This window comes from Ursus maritimus, unplaced genomic scaffold, assembly GCF_017311325.1.
Source record: "Ursus maritimus isolate PB19 unplaced genomic scaffold, ASM1731132v1 scaffold_17, whole genome shotgun sequence".
In the NCBI taxonomy this organism is placed as follows: domain Eukaryota; kingdom Metazoa; phylum Chordata; class Mammalia; order Carnivora; family Ursidae; genus Ursus; species Ursus maritimus.
The window spans coordinates 33,966,806-33,985,287 of record NW_024424119.1 but is presented as its reverse complement, the minus strand read 5'-3'; the positions used below and the strand labels follow the sequence as shown (position 1 = coordinate 33,985,287).

The 18,482-nt window shown below is 38.4% G+C and overlaps 1 protein-coding gene across 3 annotated transcripts in view; it reads right to left on the bottom strand.

The window, feature by feature from the left end:
* The window catches only part of SLC44A1 (solute carrier family 44 member 1), a 190,749-nt gene that overhangs the window by 90,286 nt on the left and 81,981 nt on the right, over window positions 1-18,482 (bottom strand). For all 3 annotated transcript variants that reach the window (XM_040631677.1, XM_040631676.1, XM_040631675.1), the window contains exons 4-5: window positions 13,611-13,747; window positions 184-277 (exon numbers count right to left, since the gene is read on the bottom strand). In XM_040631677.1, the coding sequence (XP_040487611.1) occupies window positions 184-277; window positions 13,611-13,747 (231 nt within the window). The remainder of the gene's footprint in view (window positions 1-183; window positions 278-13,610; window positions 13,748-18,482) is intronic.

The window sequence follows — 18,482 nt, the reverse complement described above, 5'->3', positions numbered from 1 at the left end:
GTGTGTTTTAAGATAGGAAATACATGTTGTCATTTCAGTACTACTTTTTAAATTTTGTTGTAAAAGTATGAGTCCTGAGCAACAGGGATCATCAAATGACTCTTTCCCCAGGATAATACATACAGTTTAAAATCTACCTACAAAAACAAAAGTGACAAGTTAACAAAATATAATAAAATTTACCTCGCTGGAACTGGCAGTTTGGGGCACAGAACAGAAGCTTTTGAAGACGTAGTATATTCAGAAGGCTTTAGGTTGTAGCTACATAGTGCTGAGCCTGTTGAAAGAAAAGCTGTATGTTAGCCAGCAGAACACAGCCTCAATAAATTCTCTCCTTGATTCACTGTGTTTATTTTATATGTTAATATTAGTTCAACATACATAACTTTCAAACACTATAGAATTAATAAGAATCTGATTTGGTCTTTAGTATCAGTCCTCAAGCATTTAAAACTGATTCCTTTTGGGTAATTTATGCACAAATTTTAATTAAACAATATTAAGGGTAATAACAACAGTAAGTACTAGAACCAACTTTATTGAGTGTCTGCCATATATCAGGCCCTATAGATATATTTTTTAAAGAGTCAACTTTTCATTGTAACTGACCAAACCATGTCCAGGAATGTCTCCAAATAACAGAACAATTGAAACATGACAAAATTCTCCTACTGAAGAAGTCAAGCGTCTTGGCCAGCCCCAGCACTTCTGACAGTCAGGCCAAGAGCAGCCCATTCGCAAGGTTGGTTCTATTCCCCGTGCAAGTTTCTCATCCCAGAAGGAGGGTTGGGGATGGATAAGGGGCCCTGCCCTCTCCTTGCATCATGCTGGGAACTTTTAGGAAGTCACTGGTGGGGCGGGGGAGGCTCTCCTCTTACCCCATACATATATTAATTATGTCTTTACTGTAACTCTATTAAGCAAGTGTTATTAAGCTTACTTTAGAGAGGATGAAATAGAGTCTACAAGATAAGGTACATAACTTGCCCAAGATGACACAGCTGCTATGCAGCAGAGCTGGGATTGAACTCCTAGATCTCTTTGACTACGAAGCCACCCCCAACCACACATCCTTTTTTTTTTTTTTTTAAATAATGATTTTTTATTATATTATGTTAGTCACCATACAGTACATCCCCGGTTTTCGATGTAAGGCTCGATGATTCATTAGTTGTGTATAACACCCAGTGCACCATGCAATATGTGCCCTCCTTACTACCCATCACCGGCCTATCCCATTCCCCCACCCCCCTCCCCTCTGTAGCCCTCAGTTTGTTTCTCATAGTCCATAGTCTCTCATGTTTCATTCCCCCTTCTGATTACCCCCCCTTTCTTTATCCCTTTCTTCCCCTACTGATCATTCTAGTTCTTATGTTCCATAGATGAGAGAAATCATATGATAGTTGTCTTTCTCTGCTTGACTTATTTCACTAAGCATTATCTCCTCCAGTGCCGTCCATGTTGTAGCAAATGTTGAGAACTCGTTCTTTCTGATAGCTGAGTAATATTCCATTGTATATATGGACCACAACTTCTTAATCCAGTCATCTGTTGCAGGGCATCTCGGCTCCTTCCACTATTTAGCTATTGTGGACATTGCTGCTATGAACATTGGGGTGCATATGGCCCTTCTCTTCACTACGTCTGTATCTTTGGGGTAAACACCCAGTAGTGCAATGGCTGGATCATAGGGTAGCTCAATTTTTAACTTTTTAAGGGACCTCCACACTGTTTTCCAGAGTGGCTGTACCAACTTGCATTCCCACCAACAATGTAGGAGGGATCCCCTTTCTTCACATCCTCTCCAACAATTGTTGTTTCTTGCCTTGTCTATTTTTGCCATTCTAACTGGCGTAAGGCCAACCACACATCCTGTCCCTCTTTCCTATGCTTCCCATTACTAAATATTTTAAGTGACTGCATATATGTTTTCAGATAGTACATTACTTTTTCCTTAAGAGGCAAGAAATACTAATTTTAAATAAACTGAAGAAATGGATAAAAGGATTCTCAGTTTTCAGATAGTTTAAAACACCTCAAATTCCATCCTAGACTGGTTCTGCCAACAGCCATCTATTTCTTGGTCTCTGTGGCTAATATGGGTCTCAATAACACATAAAATTCAGATGGATGAAGTCCACCAAATCCTTGATAAGTCCTATTTTACTGACCTGCTAATTTTGTAACATAGCAACTAGAATACTGTCAGGTTTGTCAGACAACAGGTTTCATTAACTGAGAAGACCTAGGCTCTAGTTCTAATTTTACTGAGGACCTACTGTACTTTATCATGTAACCTGTTTATATTTTTATTAATTACAGTTCCTACCAGATTACTAATTTGGTCAAATGTTTCATTATTAAATATAAATGGAATGGCTTTGTGTTTATATTATAGTAACAATGGACTTTCACACCATATGACCATGGAAAAAGTTGAAAATAAAATGTGAAGTGAAAACGGCAGGTTTTAACATTGAACTAATTATTAGAAATGTCACGTGAGGACACAAGAAAGAACTTCGAGGGAATACAGAAAAAAGATTTGCTAGGACAACAAACAACCTTGAGAATGGTTTTATTTCATTTATATCTTGTCCTATCACCCAAAAGAATTTTTAAAAAGTCACAAACTGGCCTGTAATTCAGTAATGCTGCCCCCAAATCAACAATCAACTTGCTAGGTATTTAAATACAGGGGCTGTAAATATCATACTTACAAAAATACATGTAGCATCTATTTTATGTAAAGATAATTCAAGTAATTTGACAATGTAAGGTACTTTTTAAAAAAAGATTTACTTATTTGAGAGAGAGAGAGAGACAGAGCGTGCAAGGGGAGGGGTAGAGGGAGAGGGAGAAGCAGACTCTCTGCTGAACAGGGAGCCCGAAGCATGGCTCCATCCCAGGACCCTGGGATCACAAACTGAGCTGAAATTAAGAGTTGGATGCTTAACCAACTGAGCCACCCAGGCGCCCCTTGACAAGGTAAGGTATTTAAAAAGAGATACTTGAAAGTTACATGGCACTGTTCAAGTTTCTTCCATTTCTTAAGATAGCTTCAATAGGAAACTAAGTTTCTGAAATTGTTTTCGAACATTCTTTTGCATTTTAATGACATTTTTTTAAGTTAAGCATGAATATTAAATATCGACATCTTCTAAAATTAGTCTTTCATCTTTGGAGATAATGCCACTAGATTCCATTTACAGCAATTTTAGAGAAAACATGACAGCAGTGGCAAGCAAACATTTTAGATTAATCCTGAACTATCTGGGAGTCCTACTATAGAACTGCTCATGAAAAACACAGCAAGCGTGCCAATAACTGCAGAGCACCCAACGTGCTCATCAACTTCCTGATCTGAATTGTCAACTTCTTTCTTTCAGCATCCAAGATGGAATCGATTTGCACAATATGAAAGGGCCTAACTAAAGCACTGTGTCAGCGCTGTCAAACACACTGCTCCATCTGAATTCCGTGAACATAATCTCCGTCCCCACCCTTTCTTCATTTAAAAAAGGAGGTCAGCAGGTGCAACAGAGTTCAATTTTATAAATACTTTCCCAGGATAATGCTCAATGAAAGGATAATAGCCTTATCTCTGATGGTATTCTGGGACATAGGCCAGTACTAAATAGATCCTGTACTAAATAGTTTAAAGGAAAAAGATCTTCACAATGTGTTGGTAACAATCAGAAGAAACCTTATAATGCTTCCTGCTCAAAGTGCTATGGAAAGAGAAGCCTCAACGCAGAACATTGAAACAGCCCAGTAATGGCAAACATTTTACAATTGTTTCTCTTTTCATGTTTATTAGCTAATGCATTTTCAGTGGTATTGAATACCACTTTTAAGGTGGTATTCATCTTATTTTTTTTTTTATAGTGAGAGTATAAACAATACTTAGCACAAGAGTTTTGGTCATAAAGAGTAAGACAAAGCTTTTCTTCTAACACAAAAGGCAAGGAAAACCAAAATTGAGTAATGAAGTCTAAAACCAAAAACAAAAGCTTATCTAAACCACACCAAGAGGCAATCCATGCAAGTCCGCCAATGTTATTCAAAATGAGTTATTTCAGGAAGCCAAGTTGGGTATATGAACATTTATCTTGGTAAATAGTTGTTTCAGTCCCCAGAATGTTTAACTACCATAATTTTTCAAATGCCTTATAATATTCAATTATTTATTCTTTAGCTCAATATCCCTTACAAGAACTCCCCTACCAGGTATGTTTCCATTCCCATGCTCCAAACGTTACAGATGAAAAAATAAGGAATACTTCCAAGGCCTTTATCAGCAATCACGGACAAATTTGGAAATACAATTCTTTACTCCTAGGCCACAATGCTTCTCCTGTGCCATTCCTAATCATCATAATCAGACAAATATTCAATAAGCTTCTGGGCAGAAAACATATATCCCACAGATATCTCAAAAAAAAAGTTTGAAGAAAAGGACATCTCTGTCACCCACTCTCCAAATCTGCTTTGCCTCCTCCCATACATCTGCTATCCTTGTTAATGGCTCCACCATCCAAGAAATCCCCAAGATGAAAGGGGAAGTCATCCTATATCTTCTTCTTTATCCATCATCTTCGGATACCATTCAAGACACTCAAGTTACCAAGTCCTGATGATCAGACCTTTCTATGTTATCTCAGGCCTTCAAGATCTCTTATTGGTTCAAACTACTCTCCCAAAGGGTTTTCTTCTCTATATGCTGCACACAGCCTTGAGAATGGCCTTTGTAAAATGGTCCTCACTTGTAATACCCTCCTGCCCTCAGGATAATTTCCACACTGGTTGGCTTCAAAGCTCTCCTAAGGCAGGTGTCTACCTAAAACTCCAGCATTATCTTAATATAATATACTACTCACAGTTTTGCTGTTTACAAGCTTCAGGCTTTTTTACATGTTGTTCCCTCTGCTTGGACTGTCCATTCCTAACTACCATCTGAGTGAGTGTTCAAGTTTGAGCAGAATTTCTACAAACTACTCAGGCCTTACCTCCTTCATTAGGCTTTCTCTAATGCACCAAAGCTATTTAGTGTTTAGTTTTATTATAAAATTTAGCGTGTTATTTTGTAATTTTGGGTTTTGTTTTGTTTTTTTTTTTTTTTTGCTTACATATCATCTCTATTTTTAGAAAGTGAGCTCTTTGAGAACTGGGACCTTATGCCTTCAAAATATATGGGACCCCTCTCTCCGGGCACATAGACAGTACTCAAAAGCCATCTGCTGAATATAACAGACATCCTGACTGAAAAAAAAAAAAATGAAATAACCTATTTTTAATCTCTTATTTTGGTGTTACATGTTATATATAATGTTTATATGCTTTTCACTATTCACTACAAATTGCTATGTATAACAGGATTTCTTGACCTTGGTATTAGGACATTTTGAGCTGGGCAATTCTTGGTTGTAGGGAGCTGTCCTGTGCATTGCAGCACGTTCAGCAGTATCCTTGGTTTCACCCAGTTCTGACAACCGAAAATGTCTTTGAACACCGCTATGTGTGGTGGGGGTGGTTTGGGGGGCATGCAGTGGCAAAATTACCTTTAGTTGAGAACCAATGGTCTAAAACACCAAATTATTTGAAACAAAAATACAAAATGGGGTTGGTAAGTTGGAGGCTAATTCTTCTTCCTTTAAAATTTTGCTTGATTCGCTATCACGATATTTTGCAGGATACACTAAATTAAGAGAAAAGATTCCTTAAAAAACATACTTTAGAAAACTGCAGTTAATAAAAAAAGAAACTATCCCAATGCAGAACAGTGTTCATTACGAAAAACAAATTACACTGCTGTGTGGGGCTCCAACGAATTTAACCCCTTTCTCTCCAATTAGGAAAGCATATCTATTCATATGCTGGAAGGACACAATTCCCAATTTCAATTTCCAGGAACCAACAAAAAGCATGGACATATCTGCAGTTCCCAAGAAGCACCCATTAACTAGCTGGTGGTATGACATTATCTGTCAACCACTATAAGCACATACTACGCACATATTAAAAATTTGCCGAGTGAATTAATTTTGGACATCTATGTGCAAGACTTCTAGGTATTGTGGAGGACAATGAAAAGTGTCTTCTATCATGCAAGCTCCCTAAAGGGAACTGTACCTTCTCTTTGTTTCTCTGGCACACACTTCATGGGTACTAATTAATTGTTGAATGAAGGCATTACTTAAAATCGCATTATCAAATGTAAGGATTTTTTTCCCCCTTAACAATCAAAGCTTCCCTCGCTGGTTTCTGACTTGGAGGCAATTAAAGCAGTTGCTAGGGTTGATCATTTCATTCATTTGTAAAGGATATCAAGTACAAGCTTTTGATTCACTGTGCCAAAAAGAATCCACACTAACTCTGTGGTTTCAGTTATATTGTTACTGACTGGTAAGAAAGAGGGTAATACTGATATTGATACTAACTGTAAATGCAACACATAGATAATGACAATCAAAGGCTTATTTGTATTCTTAAATGTTATCTGATGTATCACATCATCTTTCGAGGTTTTCAAAGACAGAACAATGATCACCGAGAAAGCACCCAGCTGCATAGCCCTACTCAAAGTATGAACATGGTAGTTCATAAAACTCTCAGACTTTTTACAAAATACAGTGCACTGAAGAAGTACTCCCAGATGGGAGTGATTTCTCCCATGCTATAAATGGGACACAAACAAGAAATATAAGGTTTCTGCCACTGTACTACTGTGTTAGGGAAAACAAATTAGATATTATAGAAGTTTGATAAGAGTAATGCAAAAGGTTAATAAGGTATTTCATGTAACATATTAGCAACGGCTGAGAAAATGCAGTGGGCCCTCAACTTTCAGGTTGTTCCTATTTCTAAACTACTGTTTAGAATTTAGATTTGCAAGTGGAAAGAATAAAAGGACACGCAAAGTATCTGGCACTGTGCGTGGCACAAAGTAGATACCAATAAATGGTATGGTCAAACAAGGCAGGGCTTAAGTCTGATTTATCTATTCAATAGACTCAGACACCCATGCTGAACAATGCGGAGAGTGGAGTAAAGCGAAGGAATAACTATGGGCCAGGCTCTGAGCAGGGAGAGAGGAAGCGAAGGGACTGTGCCAGCAGGCATTATGACCTGATGTGGCCAGGCTGGGTTGAGATGAAAATCTCATATAAAGCTGGCTAGCTTCCAAGGGAGGGGCATTCTCTTTCCCCCTATGTTGGATACGTTATTTGAGTTTTCAAAAATAATGATAATAAAGTAAGAAGGAAATCTGTTCACCAGAAACTGGAGGGAAGTAAAATTAGAGTAAGATGGAATTCATGCTCTGCTGAAAAGAACTCAGGGGAGGGCTCCCACCAGACGATTTCAGTTTTCTCTATAGGGCACAAGGTTAGGAAAGAGGAAAAACAAGAGGGCTTAGGAAAAAAAGGTTACGAATAATCACGCGGATAGGATGAACATGAGAGATAAATGAATGAATAAGATGAATTATTGAGAGATGAGAAAGAAGACGACTAAAGATTCACATCAATTTTGGTTAGAAGGAAGCTAAACACTTTACCAGCTGGTGGCAACTGACACAGGTTCAGAACTGAGCAAAGGATAAAGGGTGCTGAGAGAATGAGAAATTATTAAGTGCCGAGAGAGATGAAGAGGAAAGTCCGGGGGCGCCTGGGTGGCTCAGGTCATGATCTCACGCTCCTGAGATCGCTCCTGAGATCGAGCCCCGCCTCAGGCTCTTTGCTCAGCCTCTGTCTCTGCACCCCCACAACTCATCTCTCTCTCAATCTCTCTCAAATAAATAAAATATTTTAAAAAGAGAGAGAGAAAGAGAAGTCCAATCCATCATTCTTTCAAAACACATGAATAGCTACTATGTGGGGTCCTGTACTAGGACTTGGAGCCTGATTCCCCCCCCCCCACAGAAAATTCACACACTACTGCAGGAAAATGATAAACAAAGAACCAAAAAAGTTTAGTACTGAGTCCTTTTGGCACTTGGCAATTTTAATTTTTAAAGGGCAATTTTTAATTTATTCTCTAGCATCATATTTATATTTGTATCATGTAGAAACGATGAACCATAATAATAATAAAATGTGTGCTTGCCTACCTCCCACCCATCTCGGTACCAGAACTTAGACTTTTACATTCATCTCAATTCTTCTGCTTGCCTTTTAAAGCTCTTTATAATACGGTGGCATCTCCTCATAACCATCTCATGTCCAGCTGTTTCTTCTAAATTTCCTATTCTAGTCAGACATACTGGACACAGGTGTTCTACAAACTTCCGTGTCCAAGAAAACAACTCCTCTTTCTTGTCTAAAAGAAAGAGGTGAGGAAATATTTTTTGCCTAATAAATGCATTTCTTACAAACGTTATTATAGGAACCTAAAAGTTAGCTCTCCCTTACAAAGATTTTAAATAATTTGTGAAGGTAATAAAAGTTCACACAAATGGATAGTTGTAAGTGCTAAAAAGCACTTTCAAATGTTGTCATGGAAACCTAAAACTCTTTGAAAATGATTTATTTTATCTTTTTAGTCTGGTAAGTAAAATGTTATTTTACCTTACATTTTTTAAAAAAGATTTTATTTATTTATTTGACAGAGAGAGCGAGAGAGCACAAATGGGGAGCAGCAGAGGGAGAGGGAGAAGCAGGCTTCCTGCTGAGCAGGGAGCCTGAATGGGGCTCCATCCCAGGACCCTGGGATCATGACCTGAGCCAAAGGTAGACGTTTAACCAAATGAGCCACCCAGGCGCCTCTTTATCTTACATTGTAAAATAAGGTTTAAAATAATCATTTAAAAAGTTACTACCCTAAACAGGATCTTTCTCTTTCATGGTCTTTTTTAATTGTGGTAAAATACACATAATAAAACATTTGCCATTTTAACACCATTTAAACGCACAGTCCAGTAGCATTAGGTACATTCACATTGTTGTTCAAACATCACCACCACCTATCTCCAGAACTTTCCATCTTACAAAATTCAACCTCTTTATTCCTGAAATGGTAACCCCCCATTCCTCTCACGCTGCAGCCCCTGGCGACTACCATTCTATTCTGTCACTATGAATCTGACTACTCTGAGTACCTCATATAAGTGGAATCATACCGTATTTGTCCTTATGTGACTGGCTTATTTCACATAACAATGTCCTCAAGATTCGTCCGTATTGTAGCATGTGTCAGAATTTCCTTCCTTTTTAAAAAAAAATTGTGGTAAAACAGGTAATATGATATTGACCATCTTAACCAGTTTTTCAGTGTACAGAAGTGTTAACTATATGCACATTATTGTCTGAACAGACCTCTAGAATTTTTTCTTTTTTTTTTTTGAAGATTTTATTTATTTATTTATTTATTTATTTATTTATCAGAGAGAGAGAGAGAGAACAGGAGCATGGAGGGGGGCAAAGGCAGAGGGAGAAGGCTCCCCACCAAGCAAGGAGCCTGATGCAGCACTTGATTCCAGGACCCTGGGATCATGGCCTGAGCTGAAGGCAGACACTTAACCGACTGAGCCACCCAGGCACCCCTAGAATTTTTTCGTTTTGCAAAACTGAGATTCTATAGCTGATAGAAACCATCACCCTATCTTTCTATTACTAGCTTATTTCACCTAGAATAACGACTTCAAGGCTCATCTATGTTGTAGCATATGACACAATTTCCTTGTTTTTCAAGGCTAATATTCCATTTTGTGTATATACCATGTTTTCGTTACCCAGTCAACCATCATTGGACATTTAGGTTGCTCCCATCTCTTGGCTATTATGAATAATGCTACAATGAACATGAGTTTGCAAATATCTCTCTGAAATCCTGTCATCAATTCTTCTGGATATATACTTAAAAGTGGGATTGCTGGGTGATATGGTAATCTACTTTCTAAAAGACTATTTTTTAGAGCAGTTTTAAGGTTCACAACAAAATTGAGAGGAAGGTACAAAGGTTTCCCACATACCTCCTGCCTGCACACGTGCATAGCCCCCTCCACTATAACATCCCCACCAGAGTGGTACACTTGATACTGATGAGCCTACACTGACACATCAAAATCACCCTAAGTTCATAGTCCTATGGACATGGAAAAATGTATAATGACACGAATCCATCATCACGGTATCGTACAAATTGCCCTAAACTGCCCTAAACTGCCCTAAAAATCCTCTGTGGTAATTCTATTTTTAATTTTTTAAGGAAACTCCAAACTCTTTTCCATAGAGGACATAGAATTCTATATTCCTGCCAATGATGCACAAAGATTCCCATTTATCCATAACTTCACCAACATCTGTTATTTTCTGATTTGTGATGTTTTGGGTTTTTCTCTATAGAAGCTGTCCTAATGGGTGTAAGGTGGTATCCGACCGTAGTTTTTATTTCATTTCCTGTAGGATTAGTAGATTGAGCATCTTTTCATGTCCTTATTATTGGCCCATCACATATCTTCTCAGAAGAAATGTCTATTCAAGTTCTTTGGCCATTTTTTAAATGGGTTGTTGTATTTTTCCTGTTGAGTTGCAGGAATTCTTTATATATTCTGGGTATTAACCCTTTATCAGATACATGGTTTGCAAATCTTTTTTCTCCTATTCCATGGGTTACCTTTTCACTCTGCTGACTGTGTCCTTGGATACACAGAAGTTTTAATTTTTGATATAGTCCAATTTATCTATTCTTTTTCTTTTGTTGACTGTGCTTTGGGTTCATATCCAAGAAATTATTGCCAATATATCATGAAGTTTTCCCCTATGTTTTCTTCTAAGAGCTTTATAGTTTGCTCTAACATTACGACTCTGTCATGGATTTTGAACAATTCTCTCTTAAAGGTTTAGAAATTTCCCACTTAAATCATCTGCTCCTTCCAAATCAATATGCACCTCAAATGATGGAAAGAAAAAAGGGAAAGAAAGAATGCAAAAAAACAGACAAAGAATTCTCTCAGTGACAAGAAATAATGGAATTAAATCTTACCAGGTCCAGTAGTAAGTCACCAACCCAAAGAAAAATATAGATTTTTTTTTTTTGAGAAATTCAGAATTTTCAACTTAGGGTTGCTATTAAAATAAAGGTATTTAGGTCCCTCCACCAAAGTCTCCCTTCTCTATTATAATTTCATAGTTTTTCTACTGCCTTTTAAAATATTTATCTTCTCTCTCCTCCACTGCTGTGCTTCTTGATGCTGCCATTATTAATACTTTTTTTATGCCTAACACGTTGACTTATTTTGCAAACAGCTGCCTCAAAAGCCTAAGGGTGCCTGTGTAGTTAGGCACCAATTTAAGAAGTCTGTTTTCTGGAATAATATTTATTCATTAATATTCTTGAACACCTGCTTTGTGTAAGACACTGTAAAAAAAACAAAGCTGCAAAACTCTCCAGAAAAGTCCTATAAACTGGCCTTAATAGGCCATACTTGGTATCATAATCACTTAGAAGGATAATGGCCTGGAAATAAATACACGAGCAGGGCGGCATGGGGCAACCCCAGCGGATCATCACAGCAGGCAATACAGTCGGCAAGGAACTAACTCTCTTCTGGGCCTCCAGATGACATGTCAGGTTCAAGGGACCAAGACTCACACCCAGCGGGTTCAAGAAGACATGTTAGAAGATAGTTTGACACGAGATCCTAGCTTTGAATGCCAAGGTAAGTCATACGGTGTTTTATTTATGTATTTATTTTTTACCTCTGATGATTTCTGAGTAAGGGATAAAATGATTGAAGCTCTAGGAACATTAATACGGCAGCAGTAGGTAAAGGGCTAGAAGGAGAGAGAGACTGTGTAGACAGGAAGACTATTATATTCCTTTGGGGGGATAATAACACTAATAGTAGTAATGTAACAGCAGTAACCAATACTTTTTTTTTTTTTTAGCAATTTACTATTTGCTAGACACTCTTCTAAGCATATTTCATGTATGAGATCCTTGTAACAACCTATGAAATCGTTTTCATACAAATATTATTGCCTTCATAAATGGGGAAACTGAGGCATCTAGCGATCAAGTAACTTGCCCAGGGTCTCATGGCTAATAAGTGGTAGGACCAACATTTGAACCCGGATAATCTGGTTCCAGAGCCTATGCTCTTAACGACTCAACACCACCACCTCCCAGAGTGTACTGTGTATGCTCACGTTGTCTAAGATTTGAGAAAAACCCAGAAGGGATCATTCATTTCTCCCTAAGAAACCTGACAATGACAGGGCCGACAGTTCTAGGATTAGACTCAGCAAATCAATACAGGTAAGGGTATGTGGGGAAAAAAATGAGATCTTGAAGGGTAGCTGGGACCTCTTCATTCAATGTCCACTAAGTGCCCAGAATTCATGCATCATCTCATTTAATCCTCACAACCACCTATGAAGGAGGCATTGTTTTTAATTCACTTTTTTTTTTCAGATGAGGAAATCTAGTTCAGAGAGGCTACACCTCCTGTCCCTCAGTACAGAGCCAGTTAGTGGGGCAGCAGCAGAATTAGAATCCAGCGTCACATTAACCTCATGCTCTTCCCACCACCCCACGCTGAGGGCATGAAGTGGCAGGACAGGAATCCGGCCAGGCCGGAAGGATTTGGTCCTTTTGCCCTCAAAAGGCCAGCAACCCCTCAGGAAGACTCTGGAACCATGTAGAGGTGTGTGTGCAGCTATGTTCTCAGGCTGTCTCTTTACCCAGCTAGAAGTTATACCAGGAGGACGCATGAGTCAGCCCTGGTTCCAAGGAACCAGAACCAGCCTGTAAATTCAGGCAGGGCTAAGGCAACTCTGGGGATGCCAACACACAAAATGCAAACATGAAACCTCATGGAAGTTGAAAAACACAGGCTAGCAGTCTGTGGCCCTCCATGAAGAGAGGTGAAAAATAAAATTCTCTGAAGAGAACTGAGGATAGCACCTGGAAATGAGAAACCCAAGGGAAAGGAGTCAGAGGTCAGGAAATTGACTATGTTTGTTTTCTCAGCGAATTCCCATATGTTTAACCTCAGAGTTTCTCAAAACTGTACCCTGAGAAAAATGCTTATGAGACAATATCAAGTATAAAAAGGCAAAACACACCAACACAACTGAAAGCTGGTGGAATTTTGGTTTTTACTTCATTTTCCTTTTCCTGAGTTTTTCAAATTTCTTATACTAGACGTATATAACATCGTTATCCAGGGATAAAAATAAAATATACTAATTGAAATACTTTTATCAATACTTAGGAAGAGAAAAAGGAAAAACCCAATTTCACAAAGAGTAGTCTAGTAATTCCCAAATGCGCGAAGAGGGTACATCAAAATCACCTGAGACATTTGTAAAAAAATAAAAATAAAAAAAAAATAAATAATTTTTTAAAAACCCAACCAAATTTCCAGAACCCAAAGACCTACTCAGTCAGAATTTCCCTGGGCAGAACCTAGGCATCTGGAGTTTTAACAAGCTCCCCAGGCGACTATCATCTTTTTCATCAAGGAAGTCCAAAAGCACTTTCAATTCTCTCTTTTTAAGGTTTTTGATGATTTCTTTTAACACTGGTTATACTGGAAAGCTAATATACAACATTTAATAGTGAGAGGAAGTGACCGGGGTGAGGACTTGGATGGCCTCATGTCTCACCATTCATCTCTGCAAACTTCTGAACATCACTTAGGGTTTTCAGTTCTTGTCTTGGACATGCTGTTACACACAGTGCTACAGACTTGATCTTCCGGTTTATCAAGTCCAGATTGCACGGATCCAAAAAGAACACATACCTAAAGCATGGAGAAAAATATCGAGATGTTATTTCACAAGAACACATTCTGGTTCACTGCCTAATTTGACTAAGCGTAAAAGCAAAGAACATCTATTCTATTCCATACTCCTTCACAAATTTTATCAAAGATGAACAGATATTTCACAAATCTAATCACAGATTTTCTTTCTAATTAATTGCTTGTAAATATACCATTAACAGTGGGGACTGGAGGAACTGTAGGACTCATATTTGCCATGATGTATTTTTCCAATATTTAAATTTTTGTAATGTATGCTTTATAATTAGAAATTATTTTAGTTTTTTAAATAATTTGTTTTATTTTTTCCCAAACTTGTGCCCTAAAAATTACTAGGATACATAACATGACTTATAGTTTATATATAAACTTTAGTAATAAAAATATAATTATATACAAAATATAAAATTATAAAAACAAATATATAAACTTTTACTAATGAATATATAATTATAAAAATGAACTGTAAAATTATATAAAATTGAACATATAAAGTTGAATGGAGACTAGAGAGAAATATACCAACATTTTAACTACAGTCATCTCTGGATGTTAGAATAAAGTGATTTTAATGTTTTTCTTTCACTTTTCAGAATTCTCCTGTTCTAGAAAATGTAAATGACTTTTGAATTGAGATAGTAAATATTGTTTATTAAAAGGTCTATTACATATCAACAAAGTAATGCCCAAATCTTAAATTATCCCTTTTGTATCCTATAAATAATTTATATTTTAGAAAAGGAAAGATTCATCAGAAATTACACTGAAACAGATTTTTTTTAATGTTAAAAAGTAGGGTGACTCAGTTGGTTAAGCATCTGCCTTAGGCTCAGGTCACGATCCCAGGGTCCTGGGATACAGTCCTGCATCGAGCTCTCTCTGCTCAGTGGGAAGCCTGCTTCTCCCTCTGCCCCTCCCCACTGCTTATGTTGTCTCTCTCTCTCTCTAATAAATAAATAAATAAGTAAAATCTTAAAAATAAATAAATGTATGTATGTAGTTTAAAAAGTAGAAGAGATGACAAAGATTATAGATGTTATCACCTGCCCAAAAAGAAAGTAAGAGCTAAATACTCTTAACTGAGAAAAGCGAAGACTAACATGGAGCAGTGGAGAGGGTACGAGTAGGAAGGCCTTTGTGTCAGAGAGGAGCTGAAGAACCCCCAGAGCTGGTTTTCAATCTACTGGGCCCAAGGAAAGTTTTACGAAATCATCTATCTGCCAACAGCCTTTCCCACGTTGTTAAACTCTGTTGCTTTGCTATATAAAATAGGATTCAAATCAGGAAATATAACCAAATATAAGAACTAGATGAGAAAATTGAAAACCAAAAATATCAGGGCATCTAGGTGGCTCAGTCGGTTAAGTGTCTGCCTTCCGCTCGGGTCATGATCCCAGGGTCCTGGGATTGAGCCCCATGTGGGGCTCTCTGCTCAGCAGGGAGCCTGCTTCTCCCTCTGCCTCTCCCCCTGCTTGTGCATGCCCTCTCTGTGACCCCCCCAAATACATAGATAAAATCTTTAAGAAAAGAAAGGAAAGGAAAAAGAAAGGAAAAGAAAAGAAAAAAGAAAAAATATCAAGTCAATGTATATGCTGGGATAGACAATACAAAATGATACCAGCAAAAAAATTAAATAGAAAAAAAAAGTGTGTATGTCAGGGGGAGAGGGACCTGAGAGGCCTTTGCAGGTGGGATAATACTGCATACTGCAGAGGGGCCAGGGACCAGGAACCCAGCACGGAAGGTCAGGGACAAGCTACAAACCACCAAACTAAAAAAAAAAAAAAAAAAAAAAAAAGAATATTTAATAACTGTGTTAGTGACTTCAATACCACTCATGCTCTACATAGATAAAAGGAAGGAAAGAAGCCTAGCGGAAAGGTGTTCTTCAGAAGTGGAATTCAGACTGCTCCTATGCCTGGTGCCCGGGAACGAGCACACAGAGAAAACGTTTCTGACCACCTTTGTGCAGAAGCCAAGTGCCCCCTTACTAACTCTCCCTCCATCTGTCCAGTGTATGGGAGTGAGCATGTCCCGCCTGGGGCTCTGTGCAAGGAATGGCACAAAGCCAGCCCAGGGTAGGGAACACACAGGTCCTTGAGGAAGGTGTCATAAAAACTGGGAATCATTTACCACCACCTCCGAGCATACTGTTAACAATACCAATAAAAATAATGGTAGCCAACATTTATTGAGTACTTACTACGTACCAGATGCTGTATTAATAAACCTTTTATACATATCACCTCACGTATCACACAACCCTCACAACAATCCTGTTGTCTGGTTTTGTGGGGGTGAGCAGGGCCGTGGAGCTGGGGCGGGGAGAGGAGTTAAGTGCATGGGGCTAAGTGATGAGCAACACCTGGAGAAAAACCTGGAGAAATCACATGACAACAGGAAAACAGGCGTGGGGCGAAGGAGAGAAAGCCAGAGGCTCCTGGGACCTTGGATCAGTGACACGGACTTTTACAGCCCGCTGAGAACAGATAGGTTGTCTGATTGTCCTGCAGGATGCTGCCCCCTGCGAGGCCAGAAGTGTCCTCACTATATTTCTAGCTTCTTCTGCACCCTCAAGCACACTCTTGATTTATCCTAGTGACTGGCTAGCAGCCTTGTACCACGCCTGGGTCAGAGCCATCTGAGCCTGCTTTCTGGTTCCTTCTTCATAGTTCTCTGACCTTGGGGAATTCATGTATCCTCCTGAGCCTCAGTTTCCTTATCTGTAAAACTGCATAACACCTACTTTCTAGTTTAATGTTACTGATATTGTATGTAAAACACCTAACATGCAGGATGTACTCAGTGATTTATATCATTAAGAAAACTACCGGCCTTTTCAGAAATTTTACATTTAATGGTAAGGCATGAAATGCAACACCTTCTGATATGATCATACAACAGGACTCATACTAACATTATACTTTATTTGGAAGAAAAATCTGTGTAGGAGTATTCATGACTATTAGGTCATTAGCCCTGATAAGAACTAAGTAGGCCTTGGGGCGCCTGGGTGGCACAGTCGTTAAGCGTCTGCCTTCAGCTCAGGGCGTGATCCCGGCGTTATGGGATCGAGCCCCACATCAGGCTCCTTCGCTATGAGCCTGCTTCTTCCTCTCCCACTCCCGCTGCTTGTGTTCCCTCTCTCGCTGGCTGTCTCTATCTCTGTCAAATAAATAAATAAAATCTTTAAAAAAAAAAAAAAAAAAAGAACTAAGTAGGCCTTGGAGGTGCCTGGCTGACTCAGTCAGAAGAGCATGCGACTCTTGATCTCAGGGTCATGAGTTCGAACCCCACACTGGGTATAGAGATTACTAAAAAATAAATTAATTAACTTAAAAAAAACAAAAAGAAAAACAACTAAGTAGGCCTCCAGAAGTAGTGTGGCACAAGGGAAATAACACAGGAGGCAGAGAAAAATTCTGTAATGTCTGTAACACTAAAAAATTAACACCGCTCATTTTTCAGCCTGCATGTATGGTTTGGAAGAATCTACTTCAACAGAAATAAATGCTAATCTTAAATGGTATCCTCAGGAAATAAAATCACTTACACACATACACACCATTATGCAAAACAGTCACCCATCTCCACAGTCTATGAATACAAGCCTTTAATTCCTTACACACTCACTCCACATATTCAAATGCAAACACACACACAACATTTAAAATGATTTATAAGCCTTAGATTCCAATTCTATTAACACTTACTGGATGTCTGGGTGCTGGGAACTGTCACATTCATGACTTTATTTGATCCTCACAACAACTTTATGAGCTAGAGGCCATTACCATTCCACAGAGGACACAACTGAGGCCCCAAGGGACTAACTACATGGCCCAAGCGAGCTAGTAGATGCCAGAGAATGAATTCAAACCTAGTCCTTCCTATTCGGAGTTTCACCCTGTGTCCAACCTGCTCTCTTCCCCAAATATTTCCTACAAAATAATAAATCATTTTAACTGTTCTATATTAACTTTGAATATTGTTTCCACCATCCTGAAGTTCATTCAATCCATGGCAACGTGTTCGGAAGTAACTAAATTTTAACTAAATGGCATTTAACTGAATATTTACAGAGTAAGAAAAGTGCATGTGTCAAACAGACAAATTTATGATTCATTAAAACTGCACTTTCTTGCCTCTTGATTTAAAAATGCCCTTAGCCAGGTAAATAAATTCGTTTCAGTTTTCACTTCAAACAAAACGAACTGTATTTGCCAATTTCATTTTTTTGAAATGAAACAAATATTCAACTCTCAAATAAGCATGACATTGGCAGACCAGATTATTTTAACTGACAAATCTACTGATAAGTGGGTAGATTTTTATTGTTGTTTTTTTTTTTTAACCGAGAAGGCGAAAGACACCAGGTAGGTGGCTATAAGACATCCCAAAAAGGTTTCTTAAAACAGCCTACCTTGACTCTGCCCCTGGGTAAATGGTTGGGAAGGGGTTGGGGCACATGGATTCGTGATTACATGCCCTGGCTCCCATGCTCCAGCCTTTCAAGGTGGAGAAACACCATCATAGATACGCAATAAACTGGAGTGAAAAGCAAATTTTCATCACTATCCTCAGTGAGTCTTTCACTAGACCTACTAACAACTTAAAAACAGCTTTAAGTTTTGTAGAGGAGCAGGAATGAATAAAATACCAAAAGTGGGAATGAAAGTAGGGATAGAGGCAACAAGAGAGAAACACTTTCACC